The sequence below is a fragment of the Patella vulgata genome, chromosome 8 (genome assembly GCF_932274485.2).
Source record: "Patella vulgata chromosome 8, xgPatVulg1.2, whole genome shotgun sequence".
NCBI lineage: Eukaryota > Metazoa > Mollusca > Gastropoda > Patellidae > Patella > Patella vulgata.
In genome coordinates this window covers 7,533,271-7,558,787 of record NC_065886.2, presented here as the reverse complement: position 1 = coordinate 7,558,787, position 25,517 = coordinate 7,533,271, and the positions used below count along the sequence as shown (strand labels likewise).

The following is a 25,517-nucleotide window of genomic DNA, read 5'->3' as shown; positions in this document are numbered from 1 at the left end:
ATGATATTTTTATCAGATGAAACCATTTTATTATCAGGGGTGAAAATCTAATCAACAATTTCAAACACCAGAGAGAGAGAGAAAGATAACCACTAAGTAATAATACAAATATGCTGAAGAATTCAGCTTGTCGTTTCCATAGTAACCAGAAAAAGAAACATTTTGTTTTGATTTCTCGGTGTTTATCAAACACGCTGCGTGATATATAGTTCAAAACTTGTTTAAGAAGTTTTAAAAACTTATGAAAAATGGATCTGTCTAGTTGAAATCCGATTCTGCTATTTGATTGCTTGTTACCCGTTTGCGCCGTTAATGGCGAACAGATATAATTTATGACAGAACGTGAAGTAGGCCCTATGATGTGCATGGGAATGTGAAAGATGAGACAATGCAAATTATGTTATCATAGAACGATGACGGACGTGAAACCGCCACCATTATAGAAAGAGATATCAAGAACAATGGACCAGTGATTCACCAACATGGATTAAAAACCAAACAGTAAAACATGTCTAGATAAAATGTGAATGGAATATTGTGACATCATCAGACAAGAATAAGCCTGTTTGTTGTAGCCTAATAAGTGGGAATAAGTGACATAACGGATATAATAAGACACCGGTAAGTAGGCCTATACATCAATTAACACAGGGCACAATTTTATGGATACACACAATTACTGAGTTTCATACTAAGCGACGTTTCGACGGGGATACTCTTAGTATGAAACTCAGTAATTGTGCATAAAATTGTACCGCGTGTTAGAATGTTCAATTACTAAACGCCAATCAAAGAAGATAGGCCTATATATATATGTTTTTTCATAGATTATATGCTATAGATATATTTGTAGGCAAGAGAGAGAGAGAGAGAGAGAGAGAGAGAGAGTTTAACGTCCACTCCACACAGACTAGGTCATTTCGGGACTATCATATGGTTTAATTTAATTTCAATAATTCGCTTAAATAGGGATCTTTAGAGTGAAAGGAAACCGGGACCCGGAGAAAACCCACGAGGCTGGACAGGCAATCCTATGCCTTAAAAAGAAAATTAATGAAATAGAGTTTAATACTGCATTGACTGTGCAGTGGAGAAGGGCATACGCGATGATACGCCATACATTGTGCTTTGAGGAATATTTGCCCTGACAGCGGCACTGCGAGCTACTCTTATATCGAATTCCAACGGCCATATCAATGTTTACACATGACGTCGTTTTTTGTACCATCCGAACGACTATGAAAAGACAAATAAGAATTCCAATGTGTCTGAAAGCGAGCCATGGTTGATTCAGTGAATGGGGAGCAACGGTGGATAAGTGAGTAAGACGATGGTTCGTTAGCCTGGATGTCGCGGGTTCGATCCTGGTGTTGGCCGAGAAAGCTCATGCATGGGGACTTTCCGGCGTGGTTTCCCCTTGCCCTTATCATCAGTGGTGCAGGAAGGGGGCCTGACAAGTACAGCTATGTAGTCACATTGGCGTTCACGAAAAAGATCCATTGGCACTTGAAATTCGATATAAGAGTAGGCCGTAGCGCTCCTGTCCGGACAATACAAGATTTCCCCATGCCATAGCAAACTGTATACCCGTCTTCATTAGCCCAGCCGTAGTAGAATAGTAGGACGTTAAACCCCATTTCAATTAAGTTTGCCAACTAACCAAGATACCACAGGTTCAATCCCCGGATTTTTTCAGCGTGATTTCCCATTGTCAGTAGTGCAGGACGGAGTCTCTTGTCATTCGGATGGTACAAAACCCGAGGCAGAAAAGTATGGCTTTAAGCCTCCTTAAAGAGAGAGAGTTGGTGGGTGGGGAGAGGGGTGCTAACGTGTACGGGACACAAATCTAGTAATTTCGGGACTAACACATGATACAGAGGGAGAGAGAGAGATGGGGTTTAACGTCAACTCGACACAAACTAGGTCATTTCGGGACTAACATATGGTTTAATTTTATTTCAATAATTCGCTTGCGCGTAGGGGTCTTTAGCAGTGGGAGGAAACCGGAGGACCCGGAGAAAACCCAGAAGGTTGGACAGGCGACCCTACTTCTTGTCACGTACAACCGTGGATTCGAAACCACGCCAGTTGACTCAATGACAGACTTTATGATACAGCGCGCACGCGCTAACCATTCAGAATCGCTAACAAATATGGTCCAGGTATCAGTGTTTAATGTTGAATTTAAAAGTTGTCAATATTATCGACAGAATATAGTTAAAGCAATCCAGCGCTACTTAAAATTTTCGCTGAAATCTTTTGATGGGCCTCTTTTAAAGCCGAGAGGTGCGGAGGCTCAGTGAGTAAACCATTGACTCGGTTAACCAGGAGGTCCGGTGTTCGATCCTGGTGTTGGCTGAAAAAGTTCATCTGGATTTTCCGACATCCCCCCCCCCTTTAAGTTTATGAGATGCTCCTATGGTATGAATATTGTCTTGTTTGAGAGATAGTTTATGTTTACGACCGATTTAAGATAACATATGTTATATAGAGAATTATACACGATTCCCCGTAGCCAACCTTTATGTCGACGTAGACCCAGGTAAGTGTACGTAGCAATGGTGATTTGTGAATATTTAAAGAGTGGAATTTTGAATTACCGTTAGATGAACGATATGATTTCAATTTTATTGTACAATTATTTGTCAAGTGGCTGTCTAGACTATCTCTGAGACTCTTAAGTATCGGTATCATAATTAATTACCAGTGCTGTTCATATCTCATGTAGAATAATAAATCAGTTAGAGAGAGGGAGAGAGAGGGAGAGATATTTCAACGATTCGTTTGTGCGGAAGTGGAGGGGGCATTAGCAGACGATCCGAAGGTGCATCACTTGACTCAATGGGAATTCCCCTCTGGTCTAAAAGGCCCATTGCAGATTTCGTCATATTTTTCGAGATGTATATATGGCGAAATTTTAATGGGCTTTAGCTTTTAGCCTTTACCATTTTCCCACCACAAATCTGGATTATATGGTGGGTTCAATTTCCCATCATAGAACTGGGCCGGGTATGTGAAGCACCGTTCAATTCCCCACCACATATCTGGGGTGTAATGAAGAACTGTTCAATTTCCTACCACAGCTCTGCAGGTGTGTATGAAACATTGTTCAATTCCCCACCAAATCTGGGTTGTATGGTGGGTTCAATTCCCCACCACAGAACTATAGGTTGTGTGAAGCACTTTTCAATTCCCCACCACAGATCTGGGGTGTATGAAACACTTTTCAATTCCCCACCACAGATCTGGGGTGTATGAAACAATTTTCAATTCCCCACCACAGATCTGGGGTGTATGAAACACTGTTCAATCCCCCACCACAGAACTATAGGTTGTGTTAAATTCCCCATCACAGATCTGGAAAAGAGTCCCGAAGAAACTTTTGCACAAATCATAATAATAAAACATGTGTTAGGCGACGGTCACGTGATTTATTATCAGCTAATAACTATAATCAACTATTTACTGTTTTCTTTCAGAAAATCTACTTTAGAAAATATTACAGATAAGACACTGAACACAGATGGGAAGAAAATTGACTACAAATTCTGGTAGTTTATTTTTTATTATCGGTCTTTGAACGGTACAGAAACCTAAAACCAACATCAAGATGGACGAGAGATAGACCACGTGGTATTAAAGATAATAGTCGTATATTGAAGATACATTCCGAAAGAAAACAAAAAGCATCCGGTTCTTAAAATGGAGTCTACGTTGTTAATAAAATGGTTGACTTGTGTTGTGAACCTACTGATTCTTATGGTTGGTTTAGCGGAATGTCGGAATAGACGATTTCCACACAGGTTAGTAAACAAGGTTTTAAATGCAGCTCGAGGGTCGTGGGTGTACCGAGGTGCATATATACCAGGACTAAATCAGATTCATTTACACCCGGGATAAACCCATTTAAGTTTTAGTTCTTGGAACTTTCGCTAGTCTGGAGGTCGCGGGTTCGCTCCCGTTGTTGGCCGAGAAAGTTTATCGAATTTTCCGGCGTGGTTTCGCCTTACGGAGGCCCTAACAAGGACATAGTCGATCGGATGGGACGAAAGACCGAGGTCCCGTGTACACATTGAAGATCCCTTGGCAGATGGAATTCGATATATTATAAGAGTAGGACGTAGGGCCACTGTCCGGACAAAATTTCCCTCATAGCACACAGTATGGCGTATGCCCGTCTTCATTAGCCCAGTTTAGGAGCAGAACAGTAGGACGTTAAACCACATTTCATTTCATTTCATTTCTTTGAAAGTTAATAAACAAACAGCCACTGAAGGTACATGAACAATGTTCTGTTTAAAATTCTTAAACTTAAATATTTGGAACTAAACGCGTTTGAGAAGAGCATAGATAGGTTTAACGTCTACTTGACACAAACTAGGTCATTTCGGGACTAACACATGGTTCAATTTTATTTCAATAACGCTCTTGCGCGTAGGGGTCTTTAGCAGTGGGAGGAATTCTGAGGACCTGGAGAAATCACATGAGGGTGGGTAGGCGACCCTTGTTTTCTATTCTCCACCATGGAGTAGCTATCTCCAAACGTTTAAATTTGAAGACGAAAATTATATTTTTGCCAATTTCTCAACTGGCAATAGTAAATTATAGGATTAATAGGATTATTATTTAACAAGGTAGGACTGTTTATAGATACCATCTATTTTAAGGCTTTATTTTAATAAATTTTAAAAATATAACGTAAAAATATGAAATTGCAACTTTAAAATATGCTAAAATAATGTCTTAAAATACATGGCATCTATACCAATAAAAAAACAATCCTATAATTCACTTGTGTCAGATGAGAAATTGGCAAATACATGTACATGTGTGAGTTAGTTGTATTTTACGTCCGCTTCCACCGAGGTGATATCGCAGCCAAGGCAAATACATGTATATCATTTTCTTTTTAAATCCAACGTTGACTTTTAAGGTGTTATTATTACGTAAGCAGGTTTGAAAAGTCTCGCTCAACCAGGCATCATTATCCTTATCTGTTTAACCATGGACCTTCACAATTGAGCCAACTCTCTCTTTCATTGTGTAGACTTAGTTATCCAGTGAAAAGAAATGATACAAATTCCAAATACCTTCGGCGAGTAGAAATTATTTTCAATTTTATGCGAATTTTTTTTTAAGTGCTAGAATGATTCCTGCACAGTAGTCATTTGACAACCTATTAAAGATACATTATGGGAGATTAGATAAAGATCTGACAGTTCTCACTATAATAGTTAACAATTAGATCATGTAAAGGCAATTTGACTGAAATTCTCAGCAAACCGATTGAATTTTGGATCTATCCTCGATCATCATTACTAAAGTCGGTACGATAAAAAAACATAGTCTCGATTATCCAAATTTTGATTTAATTATCAATGAGCGTTAAGCAGCAGATAGGATACTAATCCAGTAAATACCGCAGGCTAATGATGACATCGAGAGTTGATTATGGTCTGGATAAGTTAATTAATTTCTAATTAATAATTTAGATAATATTTCAGGCCTAAAGAAAGACCTGTAATAGGCAGATTTCGCTCTTGCATAATGTATGTTTAAGTTTTAGATATAGAAATAATTCTGTTTTAACTTTCTTAGAAAATATGCAACCATCGCTTTAAACTAATATCGCCACAGAGATTACCTTTACAAGGTGTAAACATTCTGCAATTAGTGTCAAATTACATTTCAGTTAGCCAAATGAGATCCATTAAACATAGGCAAGAATAAGTACATTCTCGGGTAAACTGACCTTTTTTTTTCTGGCAAACATCGGCCATTTTACGAACATCGTTATCTTTAATAATCAGTGCTGAATGCAAATAGGAATGAAATGAAATGAAGTGTGGTTTAATGCAAGGAATAGAAACTACACCATTTTATTTTCAGTTTTACAAAGCGGTGGTGTAATTTTTCAGCATTGGGAAATGAAATGAAATGGGATTTAATGTACTACTTTTCTGCTCCGACTGGGATAATGAAGACGGGCATACGCCATACAGTGTGCTATGAGGGAAATTATATACGGACAGCGGCGCTACGACCTACTCTTATATCAAATTCAAACTGCCAAGGGATCTTTTTTGTGCACGCCAATGTATACACGGGACATCGGTTTTTCGTCTCATCCGAAAGACTAGACAGCTATCCTTGCAAGGCCTGCTGTCCTGCACCACTGACGCTAAGGCCTACTCTTATATGGAATTTCAATTGCCAAGGGTTCTTTTACGTGCATGCCAATGTGTAAACGGGACCTCGGTTGGAATTCAAAGAGTAGGCAGAAAATCAAGAAGTTAAACCGTATTTCATCGCGTAAATGACCTAGGACGGATGGGCTAGCAAGGGAAGTTTCGATTGTTCGGATAGAACAACAAATACGCTTGGAGATTATAAAGAAGAACGGGATAATTACCCGCTGTCCGCCCCCCCCCCCCCAATAACACACCGTATGGCACACGCCCGTCTGAATAAGCCGTGTTCGCACAGAAACGTCACCTCCCAAAATGATCTAGGATGGAATGCCTAGAACGTAAAAGCTTCAGTCTTTCTGATAGAACAAAAAGGAGGCAATGTTTGCACACTGACATGCGCGTTAATAAGGAACCCTTGGCAGTTGTAAATCGAAGAAGCGTAGACGTAATCCGCTGTCTGGGCAAAATGTCTTTCATAACACATCGTATAGCACATGTACGTCTTCAGCTAGTGCAGAAAAATAGGACGTTAAACCCCATTTCATCTTTCAAAACAATCCAGATCAATTGTTTACGAGATTTTTAACCCAAATCCCCCCTTTTCAGTGATGCAGGATGGAGGTCCTGACAGGGGCAGCTGTCTAGTCTTTCGGATGGGACGAAAAACCGAGGCCCGGTATACACATTGAGGTGCACGTAAAAGATCCCTTGACAGTTGGAATTCGATATAAAAATAGGTCGTAGTGCCGCTGCCTTGGTAAAATTTCCCTCATAGCACACTGTATGGCGTATGCCCGTCTTCATTATCCCAGTAGGAGCAGAACAGTAGGACGTTAAACCCCATTCTTCATCTTTCAAAATGATCCAGATTAATTGTGTACGAGATGTTTAACCCAGTTCTTTGTGGATATAAATTTAGACATCATGTAGTATAGGATGTTACACGTGACATGGTTGATATAATTATCATGTTAACGAACTGTGGAATGTTCTGTTTGTTTACTGGTAAAACAATTAGTTATATTCGTCTTCACGTTTTTATGACGAGAAATGTCTTATAGCTACTTGTTCTATATTCATGGTGTGTTGGATGGTCGAATGGTTAGCACACGCGCGCTGTATTGTAAAGCCTCTTATTGAGTCAACTGGCGTGGTTTCGAATCCCCGGTTGTACGTGACAAGGAGTGGGTCGCCTGTCCAACCTTGTGGGTTTTCTCCGGGTCCTTCGGTTTCCTCCCACTGCTAAAGACCCTTCCGCGCAAGCGAATTATTGAAATAAAAAATTAAACCATATGTTAGTCCCGAAATGACCTAGTCTGTGTCGACTGGACGTTAAACCTCATTTCTCTATATTTATTATATATATTCATACTTTAAGAATAGATCTATGCCCGGAATGGCAGCCATATTCATAAATTAGTCTACTATTTTGTAATGTAGTTCAAATCTGTTTTACATCTTCCAGGATAAATAAACATTTTCAATTCCATTAAATGGGCATTATGGAATATTAGATAAAGTGTTGACAGCTCTCGCTATAATAGTTAAAAAATAGATGACGTTGGAATTCGACATAAGAGTAGGCCGTAGCGCCGCTGTCCGGGCAAAATTTCCCTCATAACACACTGTATGGCGTATGCCCGTCTTCATTAACCCAGTATAAGACCAGAACAGTAGGACGTTAAACCCCATTTCATTGGTTTGTAAGCATTAAATTCTCAAAAGTGACTAAATACTTTATGTTTATCAAAGGTGTATTATTATAAAGCGTATTAGTTGTCTCCGATGTTAGATCATAAAATATCGCTTAAAGAATATATATATTCCTATTTTCACACTTGGTTTCGACTCCCCGGTTGTACGTACGTGACAATGAATAGGGTCGCCTGTCCAACCTCGTGGCTTTCCTCCCACTGTCAAAGACCCCTACGCGCAAGCGAATTATTGAAATAAAATTAACCGAAGTGACGTCGAGTGGACGTTACCCCCCCCCCCCCCGCAATCTCCCTCCTCTCTCTCTCTCTCTCTCTCTCTCTCTCTCTCCATTTAATTTCTAAACCAAGAATTTAAAGTCAACAAAAGCCAATCACTAATTAATAATGAATGAATGTGCTTTCTTCTGGTTTTTATTTTTCAGGGGACCACATACTTGTGGACCACCAAGTGATTTAAGATGTTGTCCAGGATGGATTGCCTCCCGTTACACTGGACTTTGTATTCACAGTAAGCTCATTAACTTTTTTCACATTTACTATTAAAAGGTGGGAACCACGGTGGCTAAGTGGGTAGGACAATGGCTCACTAACCTGGAGGTCACGTGTTCGATCCCTGCATTGACCGAGAAAGTTCATCGGGATGTTCCGACGTGGTTTTCACTTGTCAGTGGCACAGGCACGAAAACCGAGGTTCCGTGAATATATTGGCGTGCACGTAAAAAAACCCTTGGCATGCTAGCCCTGTTATGAAATCCGCTTCTTTGACGGGAAGTTTGACGGAAGGTGGTAGCAAGTGTTCTAACAATAAATGCCCCGGATTGACGGAAGGTGGTATCAAAAGTTCTAACAGTGAAGGCCCCGGGAAGATTGATGGGAGGAGGTTTCAAGTGTTCTAACTATAAAGGCCCCGGGGATACTGACGGGTGTAGTATCAAGTGAAGTGTTCTAACAATAAAAGCCCTGGGAAGATTGATGGGAGGTGGTATAATGTGTTTTAACGACATAGGCCCGGGGAAGATTGACAGGGGTGGTATCAAGTGTTCTAACAATAATGGCACCGGGTTGAAGGGAGGTGGTATTAAGTGTTCTAGAAAGAGTAAGCACATTTACATGGTATTACATGGTAATATATTATAAGATTTGAAATGATTGAATAATTTTATTATTTTTTTTTAATCTTTTTTCAGAATGCCAACACTGTGAAACAAGTCAAAATGGTAGATCTCCACATCAGAGATTCCAGTCCGATTCTCCTCACATGATATTACCGGATAAATCACCTGCTTATCCTACCCGACATCAACGCCATTCATCCAACACCCGAAAACAACAACAACAATTTCATGCACATAGCCGCCGCCAGGAACAGAAGCCGAGAACAATGTCTATGGATAAAACCCCCACTGACAGAAGACGAAAAGAACATATGAGTAAACCGTCATACAGTGTGCCCGCTAAAGGACCACGAAATAGAGGACTACATAATCCAAGGGGCTTCTTCCGACCTCATATTACATCTTCCACAGGCTTACAAAAACATGGGCGACACCACACGATGCCAAAGATTGGCTACCGGACTATACCTAAAAGAAAAACACACCGGCACATGTCGCAAGTAAGACATCCTAAGTCAAAATCGGTCTCAAAATGGAGTGAACACTTCAAGTCTCGCTCTCGACCAAATATCCGTAGGGTTTATGATAAAAATGGAAGAGTGCGTGTTCTAACAAATCCGCAAAACCGAAAAGGATCTCGAGAAACAACGACGGAATTCAACAAAGATGAACCGCGGAGATATAAAGGTTCTTTGCCAATTAGAAAAATTTCCACTCAGACTAGAACTGGCGTTAGTAAAAATCAACGAGTCAACGCGCCAATCAGTCCGAGAAAGCTTCACATGTCAGAGGTTAGGAAGATTGTGTCGACGGGGCGGGTTACGCAACGGAATTTATCTAATGGACTAACGAAAACGACAACATCTACTCCAAATATCGTGGGAAACAATAAAATTGCAGTTGAAGCCAGTCTACAAGCTGACGAACCCTTGAGGGACCTCGATGTGTCATCAGACGATGAAGTGATACTCTCTGATCTTGTTGTAGATCTTCCAACAGCAAATGCATCAAATCAAGTTTCCATCACTGAGACGAACTCCTCAACAACCGTTGAAAAATTGGAAGTCATCTGCCGAGGGGACCTTTGTCTCCAGAAACAAAGATTACTCACGCACAACTCAACGTCAACAAAAGAATATTTGGATCCTTCTGAAGTAGCTTGTCCTCCTGGCTACTTCAAAGCCATTCGAGAAAACATCATCGTTTGTGAGGCTTATAGAAAAAGTGTGAAACGAAAAGGAATCGTTGACCGAACGAAGAATAAAAAGAAAAAGAAGAAGAAAAAGAAGAAGAAGAAAAAGAAGACTACTGCTACTCCAGAAGAAGCTACAACCACCCTATCCCCCAGAAGCACAACCGCTTTCAAAAAGGCACCAGAAAGAACCTCGGTTAAATCTGACATAACCTATAGAGCCAAAGATTGTCCACCTGGTCAGATAAAAACCAACAGAGGGGATCTAAGTTTATGCATCGATGATCCTTCTGAACACACGACAAAACCCGAAAACACAGTTGGCACGGGAGAAACATGTGCCCCAGGACAGCAAGCGGTTCTGAAAAGTGGTCAAACGTTTTGTGAAACGGACGGAACTGTTGTTGTCACGTCCACATATTTAGAAGAAGCTTGCCCACGGGGACAGAAGTCAGTGCGAAGGAACAATCAAGTTTTTTGTGAAGCTGAAGGATCGGTGGAAGCAGAAACAACCCTAACGGTAACCCCAGACTCTAATAAGGAAGTTAGATTCCCATGTCCTCGGGGGCAGGTCCCAATATTGACGAGTTCGGGTTTCATATGTGCCACGCCTCCAGATTCTGATGTGAATACGTCGGTTGAATCGGGAAAGACGAAGGTCGCTTGCCCTGATGGTGCCACACCAATGACTATAAATGGACATCTGGTGTGTCAGGATAGTGCTGAAACTGATATCGTTGAGCCAAGAAACGGTATTTGCCCTGACGGATTTTCACTACAGGTAGTGGCTGAACGCCCAATATGTAAAAGAGACCAAATCGATTTCATGGAACCCACAAATGGGAAATGTCATCCAAACTATTCTCTTGTTACGATCAACGATAACTTAGTTTGTCAAAGGATAGGAATTCGGGAAGTTGATAAAGATTTTATAGACCCTGATAACGACAGCTGTCCACAAGGTTATACGCTCGTCACCGTGGACGGAAGGTCGAGTTGCAAGAGGTCGTATGATATAAGCAAAGAAAACACGGATGTAATAGACACCATGAACGGCGGATGTCCACCTGCCTATTCGCTGAGAACCATCAATGGTAAATATGTCTGTAAGAGGAAGGACACAGAGTTGGTGGATGAAACCGAATTCATTTTACCTGAAAATGGAGAGTGCTCAGAAGGATATACTCTAATCACATATCACAGGAAACTAGTGTGTAAAAAGAACGAAGAGAGAACCCAAGAGGGGACGAATGTCGTCGATCCAATCAATGGCAGATGCTCTACGGGTTACTCGATGTCGACTGTTAACAGGAGGTTGGTCTGTGTGAAAGATAATCAGGTGACACAAGAAGAAGTGACAAGAAGCACCGTTGCTAGAGCAGATTTCGTTCAACCCATCAACGACGACTGTCCTTCTGGTTATATACTAACCACTCTTAACGGGGACGAAATATGTAGAAGACTTCAAGTTGGAATAGACTATTTGTTACCCGAAGGTGGAGCTTGTCCTACAGGCTCAACATTAACTACAGTTGCAGATCGACTGATCTGTAAGAAGGATTCCAAAGATGACCAGGCGAAGACACTCGATTGCCCTAAAGGCCAAAAACCTGTCAAGGAGAATGGAAGAACGATTTGCAAAAGTTTCACACACCGCGAGATAGGCGTTACACCCGATTTGGCGTGCCCACCTGGTTACAGAATGTATAAGGGTTTGTGTGAGGATGAGAAGCTAATTCTAATCTTAATGGAAACCGAAAATAATCTTCACTGTCCAGATGGACAGGTGCTAGCTGAGAGAAATAACATGTTTTATTGCGAGAACGAAACCGTTGCAACTCAACCTCCAATCACCCCAAAGAGATGTCCCCCGGGCCAGTATCTTATCAATCAGAATGGACAGACTTTTTGCGGAAGTGAAATGGCGCATACGACTACTGAATACATTAGCAAGTGCTTGCCGGGTGAAACATCCGTAATACGAAACGGAAAAGAACTTTGTGAAGCGTCTCACGGAGACATCGATATAACGAGTAAAATTTCTAGAACCTCGACAGCTGTAGCTCCTACAACCACCCCGATGTGCTCTGTAGAACAGATTCAAGTAATAAGAGATGGTCAAATTTTCTGTGAGCAAATTGAAACAACTACCTTACCTCCGAGTACTACCCTCCAACCATGTTCTGCAGGTCAACGAACTGTAAGAAAAAACGGAAAGACTTTCTGTGAATTACCTGGAGGTGTTTTAATTGAAGTTTTTCCAGATGTCGTATCTGTCTGTCCCGATGGCACAATCCCCATAGAACGAAATGGCGTGCGTATTTGCGGGGATGGTAGAACTCCAAAATGCCCTAGAGGAACAAGGCCAGTTTCAAGGAATGGACGACAGCTTTGTCGGAAAAGTGATAGGTCTATAACAAGAAGACCCCGACTCGGACCACCAAGCACAAAGCAACCCGTAACCACCGACTGCCCACCGGGCCAGACGAAAATTGTAAAGAATAATGAAGTCATCTGTGACACAATTCCAAGGTCAATAACTCCTACCGACCTAGGTCATGAAACATCGGAAAGAACAACACCACCCATAAGAGAAAACATAGATTGCCCAGAAGGTTATACTGAAGCAATCGAAGATGGCTCAAGAACCTGTATACCCGAAGAAAATAATGCTGTGACTCCAGAAGGAGAATCACATGGCGATTGCCCAAAGGGTTATGTGAAGGTTGCACTGAGAAACGGGAAATATGAATGTGAACTGAAGATCAATACAGGAGAAACACGCGAAGAAAGATGCCCCGATGGCTACAAGGAAATTGTTTTGCGAAATGGTAATTTGGATTGCGAACTTGAGGAGGAAGATTGCCCGGAAGGATATAAAAAGGTTATCTTAAGTGACGGTGATTTTGACTGTGAGATAGACGAATCTGGAGACTGTCCTGTGGGATATCGGAAGGTGTATTTACAGGGTGGTGCGTTTGATTGTGAAATGGATGGATCCGAAATATGTCCTCCTGGATACCGACGTGTGACCCGTAGGGATGGCAGCGTTGATTGTGAAGTGATAGCGACAGACTGTCCAGAAGGATTTACGAGGAAGTGGAGGCTGAATCGTTATCTTTGTGAACCAGATTATTCTCGAACAAGAGACAATAATGGGGAAACTGGTTCGGATTGGGTTGATCCGTCCTTAGTCGACTGTCCTCCAGGATATCACCGAGCACTAAGAGACAACATACTGGTTTGCGAGGCCCTGCGAGGAAGTATTGTAGCCGAGGCGAACATAACCTGCGCCTCAAATGAACTGTTAGCGTTTACAGATGATGGTCCTCAGTGTGTCATTTTCAGATGCAATGATAGCGAGGAGTTGGTTGTAGTTGATGATGTAAGGATCTGTAAAACGATAGCAACAACTACCCAGGTCCCAATCTGTCCGCCGGAGATGGAAGTTGTCCGAACAGAATCGGGATACATTTGCGTTTATAAAGAAGTAACAACGACCACCATAAGAACTACCACCATATCGTGTCCAGAAGGTGGGATCCGGGTTCATACTGACCAGGGAATCCGGTGTATTCGTCTACAAATCCAGAAACCAACAAGTACCGAATCACCATGCGCTGAAGGACTTACGCCAGTAAGAACGGCCGTCGGTCCCATTTGCGTATTTAGACAATCTACAACAACAACGACCACAACAGCACCAGCGTCTTGTCCAGAAGGTCAGGTTTTGATGGAAACCGTAGATGGAGGAGCTGTGTGCGGGTTTGAATCGTTTGGGGAAGTAACCTGTGCGAGAGGACAGGTAGAAATTTACACATTAGATAGTCAAATCGTTTGTAAAAATATTGAAGATTTATCAGCGGATGAGAACCCTTGCCCACTAGGATTGGAAATAGTCGCCACAGAAAATGGAGCTGAGTGTAAATACCCACAAACAAACGTCCATGACGAGCATGAAATTCCTTCCTGCACATCGCCACAAATATTAACATTAACAAAATATGGATTTTTCTGTGAAGACTTGATTGTGGATGAACGGTTGCCGGTTTGTGTGGAAGGCGAGGTTGTCGTGCAAATAAACCAGACCTTACAATGTGTCCAGAAACAATTTGTTAGTCTTGTTTGTGATACGGGTCATCATATAGTTAAGACAGGATCTGGATATTTCTGTCAGGTATCTGAGTTCGATGTGAAGGAAGAATGCCTGGAAGGCGAAATCTTGCTAATTATTGGTTCGGAAAGAATTTGCAAAAAACTTGAGAGGAATTTAGATTTATGTGGCGAAGGATATAAAGCCATCCGGACGAAGGAAGGCTTCGTGTGCAGCAGTCTTCACCTACCCTTGGAATGTCCAGTGGGATACCACATTCTCATCAATTCTGATGGCAAGCCAGAATGTTATCCTCTAGAAGACGATGCACCATGTTCCGGTTTAGATGGCGTACCTTGTGACAAGGGAGTTAAGCTTGTTCAATGTCGTCCCGGATATGATGTCATAGAAGGTTTGCAGGGTCCTAAATGTGAACTAGGTGACTTTGTTGAGGTTGTTTGCAACGAAGAAAGTCACTGTGTTGCAGAATCGTGTAAAACTGGATACGGAACACGCACGTGCCAAGATCTGCTTCAGCTGGTCCTGGACGGATGTATCCCACAATGCTCTAACGGCGGAACCTGCATAAATAAAACCTGTTATTGTCCGGCAGGTGTTGCTGGTGGCTCGTGTGAAGAAGGTAAGTACATCCACGTCTCAAGAATCCCGTAAAGAAACCACTTTCTTCATAAGATCGCACGTTCACAATTCTACGACCTATCACCAAACCTAATCATTTGCAAGTAGTGAAAGCCTTCAAAAATAATTCTTCTTCAACTGATTTAGGGCGATCTAAATGTAAATATAGGATAAATGAAACTTTTAGAAATTCGGGAAACCGTTTTAAGCGAATACAGATGATAATATAGATAAACTACATCAAAAACATAAACATGTTACCCGGGTAAAACAATGTACTGCGGCCCCTAATTGCCCAACTCATTCAAATTCAGGTTCTAGTGGTTAAAGGTTTTGTATGAACACGGAGATCCTATATTAAAATTAATTAAATTAAATAACAGCTGGTCCAGATCTAGTACCCATTATAACGCAAAAACGAAAGCCTCATTTCACATGTGTTTAAACACCATGCACTGCCATTAATTGTATTCTCCTAATTGAATGTGGGACCCCATAGCATCAGGGATCTTGTGCCCGTATGATGGGACGGTCCTGCATGTACTTAATACCAGTAATAAATTACACAATTATACATTTTAATATAGTCTCGAACCGGTCATTTGTTTCAAACCACCTCTCAGAGATACTGTTTCGTACCACGTCTCTAAGGGACTGTTTCCAGTCTCACTGATAGGTTTCGCACTCAGTCTCATAGGTACTGTTTCAAACCACGTCTCAGAGATACTGTTTCGTTCCACGTCTCGCAGGTACTGTTTCGCACTCAGTCTCATAGGTACTGTTTCAAACCACGTCTCAGAGATACTGTTTCACACCACGTCTCACAGATATTGTTTCACACCACGTCTCACTGATATTGTTTCACACCACGTCTCACAGATATTGTTTCAAACCACGTCTCACTGATATTGTTTCATAGATATTGTTTCACACCACGTCTCACTGATATTGTTTCATAGATATTGTTTCACACCACGTCTCACTGATATTGTTTCACACCACGTCTCACTGATACTGTTTCGCACTCAGTCTCATAGGTACTGTTTCAAACCACGTCTCAGAGATACTGTTTCACACCACGTCTCAGAGATACTGTTTCACACCACGTCTCACTGATATTGTTTCACACCACGTCTCACTGATATTGTTTCATAGATATTGTTTCACACCACGTCTCACTGATATTGTTTCACACCACGTCTCACTGATACTGTTTCGCACCCAGTCTCATAGGTACTGTTTCACACCACGTCTCACAGATATTGTTTCATAAATATTGTTTAACACCACGTTTAACTGATATTGTTTCATGTTATTTATTACAGATATTAACGAATGTCTGGAACTGCCTGAAGGATATTGTCAACATGGTTGCCACAATTCGTTTGGTAGTTTTGAATGCAGGTGCCCACATGGTTCCACTCTCAATGAAGATGGCAGAACTTGCAGTGGTAGGTAAACAACTTTTTTTTGGTTCGCTTAGTTTGTCTGGAATTATTACATTTACACATGTTATATTATAATCATTCGCACTGTGATTCTCAACCTGATCTTCTTAAATGTGCGAAAAACCGCATGATCCCAACTGAGTATTCACTGGTGTCTACTGGTAAGTTCATTTATTTAGTTTGAGTCATTCTATGTGCCTATGACTAGTCGGTGTCTACGGTTGTTTGCCGTCTATGACTTGCCATGTTTTTATTTTGCAAAATCTCTCTCTCTCTCTCTCTCTCTCTCTCTTTCTCTTTCTCTCTCTCTCTCTCTACTTTTACTTTAGATTTTAATATTCTGTCTTTCCGTTCATGAACAACAGAAATTGGGTGTATACCAGACTGTATGAATGGTGGAATATGTGTGGGCGGTGTTTGTACCTGTCCACGTGGTTTTACGGGCTCTGTCTGTGAGAATGGTAGGTTCTGTTTGGTTTTTTTTATTTGCTCATCCTCTCACCTCGAAGGTGGGAACCGCGATGGCTCAGTGAGTAAAACTTTGGCTCACTAACCGGGAGGCCCCGTGTTCGATCCCAGTGTTGACCAAGGAATTTAATCGAGATTTTCCGGCGTGGTTCGCCCTTGTCAGTGCAGCAGGACGGCGGACCTAGATGGGACGAAAAACCGCGGCCCGCTGTACACACGGACATGCAAATGAAAGAACCCTTGGCAGTTGGTATTTGATATAAGAGTAGACCGTAGTGCTGCTGTCCTGGGAACATTTCCCCTCATAACACACTGTATGTCCTAGCCCATCTTCATCAGCCCAGTATGTGCATTAAAGTAGGACTTTAAACTCCATTTCATTTCATCTCGAGGCACATTTACTCCATAATCGTCCGCTTAGAAAATAATTCTATAGCTGTCGTCTTCAGATTTGTACCAACGACTCCTATTCCAACATACAAACTCCAGTAAAGTCCAAATTCAGAAATTTCCTGAATAAAATCAAAGCGAAAAAAAATGAAAAAAATAGCCAACAACCAGTCATTGAGGTGTACACCAAATCGTACATACTCACGCGTTTTTAGATCATCTGGTACGTCAACATAAAAATGTGGGCGTATACTGTCATCGCCCCTGTCCGGACGTCCGTCCGTCCACAATTGTTTGTGAACACTCTACAGGTCACAATTTTTATCCGATTTCAATGAAACTTGAAATATAGGTTTATCACCCTAAGATCTTGGTTCCGTTCGATATTGGCATGTATCGGACTGTAACTTCATGGATTATGGCCCCTGATTGTACGAAAAATAACGTTTTTAGCCTGTGAACACTGTAGGTCACAATTTTTATCCGATTTGGTTTAAACTTGTACGAAAAATCGCTATTTTAGCTTGTGGTCCCTCTAGAGGTCACAATTATTATCCGATTTAAAAAACCGTTCGAATACATCACCATTATGAAAATCGGACCAAAACTGCCAAACAAAATGGCCGCCCTTCGTTCGCAAATAGTGTAAACATCTGGTATATCAAAGTTATGGACCTATAGAGGCCACAATTTTGATCCGATTTTGATGAAACTTGAAATGCAAGTTTATAACCCAAAGACCCCGGTTCCGTTCAATATTCGCGCATATTGGATCGTAACTTCCTGAATTATGGCCTCTGATTGTACGAAAAATCGCGTTTCTAGTCCCTCTAGAGGTCACAATTATTATCCGATTTAATAAACAAACGTTCGAATATGTCACTGTTACACCGTAATGTTTGATGAGTTCGAATTTTTTGAAAATCGGGCCAAAACTGCCGGACAAAATGGCCGCCCCTCGTACGCAAATAGTGTAAACATCTGGTAAATCAATGTTGTGGACCCTCTAGAGGTCACAATTTTGATCCGATTTCGATGAAACTTGAAATACATGTTTATAACCCAAATATATTGGTTCCTTTTGATATTCGCGCATATAACGTCCTGAATTATGACGTTTTTAGCTTGTGGTCCCTGTAGAAGTCACTTTTTTTTATCCGATTCAATATATCACCATTATCTGGCGTTGGTTGCCTGCTAGTAAACAAAGGGAATTGACGCTAATTTACAGAACAAAGGGGCCCATGAAACAAATCATAGGGCTTTAGATTTAGGCTTAAAGTATAAATGTTATCTCCTACAGATATAAACGAATGCCAGGAACAGAACGGATTGTGTGAGTTTTATTGCAGGAATACATTTGGTAGTTTTTCCTGTATTTGTCCACCAGGCTCCAGGCTACGAGATGATCACAGAACTTGTATGAGTAAGTTAAAATATTTCATCATTACAAACTTAGATTAGTTTCATGCCCGTGTGGTTCTTCTACTCCAGCGTGCAACTGTCAAGGACAAACGGAATGTGAGAAGAAAGACATCTTCCAAGACCCGTAGCTAGCGAGGAAGGGGTGGGGGTGGGGGACAAGGGGACGTCCAACCAATGTCACTCGGCTTTTTGGGTGCCAATACTAAAATGTGTACGTTGGGCGTTGGCTTCGTAATGAAAAAGGGCATCAGGAGGTGCCCCCCTCCCCTGCTAGCTACGGGCCTGACTGCCCCTGCATGCAGATTGACAGTGCACGTTAATTATTTTTGACATTGTGGTAGGAAAGACTGTGTACACGTCCCAGGGCAATGGACTGATCAAAGTTGTAAAATCTACTAGTAAGTGCAGCGGGACTGCACCACACATAATAATAATTATACAAAACACAAGACACAATAAGTAGAAATCACAAACACACGTACATATCATATTAAGTGAATGGATCCAGGGGCTAGCCGTAAGCGTCCACTACGCTGTACAGTCCCGGGCCTGTAGTGATACCGCGACTTCACTCTAAATTGAAAGACAAACATACAGGAATATAACCCAGAGAAAAACATTGTGTAATACTAGTACGAATCATGATCTGCTATATGCCACATGAAATATGACTGTAAGCATATTGAAGTAAAAATAATACATGTACTATAGGCTATACAAGTAACCATATAAGTATGGGCATATTTTCCATTTACCACAAAAATAGTTTTCGTATAATATGTTGATTATATTTACACGTACCTTATTGTTTTCAGATACTACCTGTATACCAGAATGTCGAAATGGTGGAGAATGTCAGAATCATAAATGTATATGCCCGACTGGTTACTATGGTGTTATTTGTCAACTAGGTTAGTAAGATTTCTCAAATTTAACTTATATTAAGTAAAATTTAACTCATTTTCTATAAGTTTTCTATAGGTTGGTCAGTTTTCTCAAATTGAACTTATATTAAGTAAAATTTAACTCATTTTCTATAAGTTTTCTATAGGTTAATCAGTTTTCTCAAATTGAACTTATATTAAGTAAAATTTAACTCTTTTTGTAAAGTAAGTAAAATTTAACTTATGCTAGGTTAGTCAGTTTTCTATAACAAAAATTGAGTTTATATGATGTAAAATTTAACTCATCTTCTATACGGAAGTAAAATTTAACTCATTTTCTAGAATTCAGTACAGTAAAATTTAACGCATGTTCTATACTTAATTTTAACTCAATTTCTATCAGTTAAATTTAACTCAATTTCTATCAGTTAAATTTAACTCAATTTCTATCAGTTAAATTTAACTCATTTTATCTAAGTAAAATATAACTCATTTTATATAAGTAAAATTTAACTGACCATAAGCCAATTACATGTTAAAAACGTTTGATAAAGCCGTCAATATTAGTATATATCTTACAGATGTGAATGAATGTTACAGTGGTAAACCCTGCAGCCATGAATGCGTAAACACAAGAGGAAGTTATCGCTGTGTTTGCCCAGATGGATGGAGATTAAAATCAGATGGATCAACCTGCCAGTCTTAGGAATATAGAGTGACAACAGGGGTTTAATAAAAAATAACCACACCCTGATATCAGGACTTTCAGAAAGGTTAAGCATACGTTTGCGTTTACTGTGTTTACTGTTCAGCGACGTAGTAAGGAGAACTACTTAACTGACATTACATATATCAGAAAATGTGTACTAAACGTTTAAGAAATGTGTGTAGTAAATGTTTGTATTAAATGTGCAGGACATGCGTGTAGGAAATGCGTGTAGTAAACGTCTAGGAAACCTGCGGAGACGTGCTGTAGACGTGTGTTGTAAACGTGCAGTAAACCTGTTTAATAAACGTGTAGTAAAAATGTGAAGTAAACGTGCAGTTAACGTTTGTAGTAAACGTGATAGGTGCAGTAAACGCGTGGTGTGAACTTGCCGTAAACGTATTTCGTAAACATGTGTAGAACAAGTTTGGTGTAGTAGACGCGTGATGTGAACTTGCCTTAAACGCGTGTATTAAATGACTAATAAACGCGTAGTAAACGTGTATATTAAACGTGTCGTAAGAATGTAGTAAGCATGTAGTAAACGTGTGTATTAAATGACTAGTAGACGTTTCGTAAACGTGTAGTGAACGTGTTTATTAAACGTGTCGTAAACATGTAGTAAACGTGTTTATTAACGTGCAGTAAAAATGTAGTAAGCATGTAGTAAACGTGTGTATTTAATGACTAGTACACGTGTAGTAAACGTGTTCATTAAACGTGTCGTAAGCGTGTAGTAAACGTGTTTATTAAACGTGTCGTAAGCGTGTAGTAAACGTGTTTATTAAACGTGTAGTAAACGTGTTTATTAAACGTGTCGTAAACGTGTAAAAAACGTGTTTATTAAACGTGTCGTAAACGTGTTTATTAAACGTGTCGTAAGCGCGTGGTAAACGTGTTTATTAAACGTGTCGTAAACGTGTTTATTAAACGTGTAGTAAACGTGTTAATTAAACGTGTCGTAAACGTAAACGTGTTTATTAAACGTGTCGTAAACGTATTTATTAAACTTGTCGTAAACGTGTTTATTAAACGTGTAGTAAACGTGTCGTAAGCGTGTTTATTAAACGTGTCGTAAACGTGTTTATTAAACGTGTCTAATAAACGTGTAGTTAACGTGTTTATTAAACGTGTAGTAAACGTGTTTATTAAACGTGTCTAGTAAGCGTGTAGTTAACGTGTCTTGTGAACGTGGAGTTAACGCGTGTACTCACTCAATCAAGTAAGTGCTGGCGTGTTTTGTAAATAGATTAGCTGGATGGGATAAATGAATGGTTTGTGGGCGAAGACAATTAACAGTGATTGGATAACTTGTGACTCAAACCCAAGTGGAATGAAAACTCACGAATTGTTTTCAGTTAATGAAACACGTGGAATACGATATTTCTGGACATCTTAAATTGTCTCATGTGGAATAATAACACAATCTAAACGTGTAAATATTATGGATATTGATGAATTATGGTACAACGAAAACTGATTGTCTTTAGTTCATTGTTTTTAATAGTCTATAGTCATGATCGTAGACTTCGCAAGCTACAGCTTCCAAACGGCCACAGGCAACCAAATATCAATATCCTTTGTGTTTATTTCGTGGTAACTTAATCGTCTTATATACAATGACGAATTTATATGGAGGGAGACCCAATGTTATTCTACTTATGCCCCCCCCCCCCTCATCATCCAAGCTCACAAGGAGAAGATGAAAGTGTGTTTTAAAAACAATTAAAAGGCCATTCTACTTATGAAGCCCCCCCCCCCCAATTGCCCATTCCGACAACCCGGGTAAGATGAAAGTGTGTTTTGAAAACAATGGAGCAAAGCTGAGGATGATACGGATGTTTAAGTCTTTAAAGTTGCAACCAATGATTATGTAATACAAAACGAAGCATACTGGTCCTCATCAAATGATTACACAGACCACAAGCTTACATATAAAACGCCAGGGTCATTCTGTCGCACTGTATCTTAATCCTAGGCATGTTCAGACATTAACCTGCTCTGTTGCCACTTTAACAAGGGAAGTATAAATGCCATGGGTTTTTATACGCCCACATTCAAATGTGGTCGTATATTGTCGTCGCCCCCGTCCGTCCGTCCGCCCATCCGTCCGTCAGGCGTCCACAATTGCTTGTGGCCCCTCTAGAGGCTAAAGTTAATATCCGATTGACTTTAAATTTCTACACAGTGTTTAAGGTCATGAGACGAAGAAGCCTATTGATTTTCAGCGTTTTCCGATAATTACTGCCAGAGTTATGGCCCTTGATCACTTTGAAAAATCCTGTGGACGCTCTAGAGGCTAAAGTTAATATCCATCCGTCCGTCGGTTTGGCGTCCACAATTGCTTGTGGATGCTCTAGAGGCTAAAGTGAATACCCGATTAGTGACTTTAAATTATACACAGTGTTTACGGTCATGTGATGAAGAAGCCTATTGATTTTCAGCGATTTCCGATAATTACTGCCAGAGTTATGGCCCTTGATCACTTTGAAATATCTTGTGACGCTCTAGAGGCTTGTGTTATCATCCGATTGACTTCACATTGATACACAGAGTTTAAGGTCTTGAGACGAACAAGTATATTGATTTTCAATGAATTTTGATAACTTGAACAGCTAAATCCATAATATTAAATGTTTCGTATGCTAAACGTTAGCATGGGGCAGAACTTTATAAAAACCAAACAAATTCTAATGATTTTCTGATAATTACTGAATGAGTTGTTACTCTTAATCAGATTTTAGTGTATTATAAATGTTTTATTACTGAAAAAAGTAAAAATATGCGACAACTCTTCTTGACTGCCCGGACGATTTAGCTGTCGTGGGCGTATGTTTCTTTGTCTGGCAACCTATCTTTATAGTGGCTGACGTCATAGATAGATTTCTTGATCAGAGTCTGTGATGTCTTATGAATACTTATTCAAGAAATGTTCAAACCATATTAAAACTTATAAAATTTACACAATATATGCTTTTTGCCTTACTTTATCTCATCAGAGGGACGCATGCGCCATCCCTAGGCTATCAGCTATCTGGCGTGTTAATTTTTTTCACTGCTCAATTTGACTTTCCAGTCATGAATGGGAATCTTGTGCGGGCCTAGCGGAGTGCTCCCCCCCCCCCCCCCGCAATAAATTGTCCGAAAACACCCCCTGAACCAGGTAATTACGTGCAAGTAACTGGGAAAATCTGTCAAAAACAGCCGACAAATTGCGACTTCAACACAGAATTTGATCATATTTAATTACCATCGTTCTAATCGCCTGATTGTGTGATTCTATTATATGTAAAAACGTAGGCTTTCTATAAGAGCCCCCCCCCCCCCCCTTTGCTAGGGTCGTGATTAGTTAAAGATACATTATGCAAGAGTTAAATCTGTCTATTGCAGGTCTTTTTTAGGACTGAAATGTTTTATAAATTATTAATTAAATATTAATTAACTGATCCAGGCCTTAATCAACTCTCGATGGTATCAGATTTCTCCGATATTAAATAGATTAGAATGGTTCAGCGATACTTTGATTTAATCAAATATGGAGGACCGAGACTTAGCTTCGATCAACCAGTACGGTGGTTGAAATTATTGCACACTTCTGTCAAACCTTCAAAGGCTAATATCTTCGCTTGCAATAGAGTAATTTGAATGAAATTTTCAAATTATTCATTTTACATCATCTACTTTCGAACTATTATAGCAATAATGGCAAGTTCTTTATTAAATCTTACATAATGTATCTTTAACTGAACAGTCAATCTTTATTTGAAGTCCACCTAACTTCCGTTGTATCTATGACAGATTAAGTAATTAGAAAAAAAAGTCCCTTATCCATAAAATAATTCAATGCTAACATGGAGAGTTAAACAACGTGATACGTTTATAGACATATTAAACTGTAACTGTAAGGCCTGCTTTTTCACGGGCATGCTTGATTTGTCCGTCGACAGGCGAGCTGGTTTCTATCACGGTGTAGCCTACGCTGGTCAGGTTACCGTATCAAAGCAAATCAAGTGACCCGGCTGATAAACCCGACGTAGGCCGTGGTAGAGAGAGAGAGAGAAATGGGGTTTAACGTCCACTCGACACAACTAGGTCATTTCGGGACTAATATATGGTTTAATTTTATTTCAATAATTCGCTTGCGCGCGCGTACGGGTTTTTAGCATTTGTGGAAACCGGAGGACCCGGAGAAAACCCACGAGGTTGGACAGGCGACCCTAATCCTTGTCACGTACAACCGGGGATTCGAAACCACGCCAGTTGACTCAATAACAGGCTTTATGATAAAGCGCGCACGTGCTAACCATTCGGCCATCTACCCCCCCCCCCCCCCAGGCCGTGGTAGAAACCGGCTCGCCTATTGGCGGACAAATCATGCAGGCCAACGGGACCGTTTCCAAGTAAGCGATTCCGCACGCGGTGAAACGCGGAAAAAAGTTGCTCCTTAAGTAAACACGGGTTCTCAAGTCAATCAACCTGACAAATTTGTTGGACATGGTGTTATAATAAAAAGGCGGCTATTAAACGTAAAAAAGGCCAGACTGCATGCTCTGATGTAGTTGATTCAATGACAGTCCTTATGATCAAATGCGAACGCGTTAACCATTCGGCTACCAAAACCCATACTGTTCTTACCATGGGCGTACGAGCTGCCCCCCCCCCCCATTTTGGGCACCAAATGCTTGGAAAATTTGGGCACACAATTGTACTTTGTAAAAGTTGTATAAAAAAATATTGTGTTCTTAAATGTGTCCAATTTAACAGCGAATTTAAATTCAGATTGTCTATAGTTAGGCAATTATATAGAAATCTTAAGACTCGAACCCTCTATTGTTAGGAGTATAGTAAGCCACGAGTTACAGTTACATAAACAACTACATGTTTGGGGCACCAACCACCACCGCCCCCCCCCCCCCCATTGAAAAAATTCCCCGTACGCCTATGTGTTCTTCTCCAACTGAGCTAATGAAAGCGAATATGCGTCATGCAGTGTGCTACGAGGGCCTACTCTTATTTCGAATTCTAACGGTAAAGGGTTCTTGTACGTGGACACCAATAAGTGTGAAAGGGAGAAAGGGAGAGAGAGAGAGATAGACTCGACACAATCCAGGTCATTCCGGGACTAACAATTTTATTTCAATAATTTGCTTGCCATTTCAGAATCTCGACTTCTCGCAAGTCGAGGACGAGAACACGAGGGAGCGAGAAGTCGAGGGCGAGAGTGCGAGGGAGCGAGAACTCGAGGCACGAG

General features: G+C 40.5%; 1 protein-coding gene across 1 annotated transcript; it reads left to right on the top strand.

Annotated features, from left to right (window-relative positions):
* Positions 1-332: 332 nt before the first annotated feature.
* Positions 333-23,237, top strand: LOC126829728 (uncharacterized). The gene is made up of 9 exons (XM_050559839.2): positions 333-621; positions 3,480-3,803; positions 8,329-8,414; positions 9,094-14,946; positions 16,271-16,396; positions 16,759-16,854; positions 18,555-18,677; positions 19,492-19,587; positions 20,142-23,237. The coding sequence occupies exons 2-9, from the start codon at positions 3,703-3,705 to the stop codon at positions 20,264-20,266; spliced, it is 6,606 nt and encodes a 2,201-aa protein (XP_050415796.2). The 5' UTR covers positions 333-621; positions 3,480-3,702; the 3' UTR covers positions 20,267-23,237.
* The last annotated feature ends 2,280 nt before the right edge of the window (positions 23,238-25,517 follow it).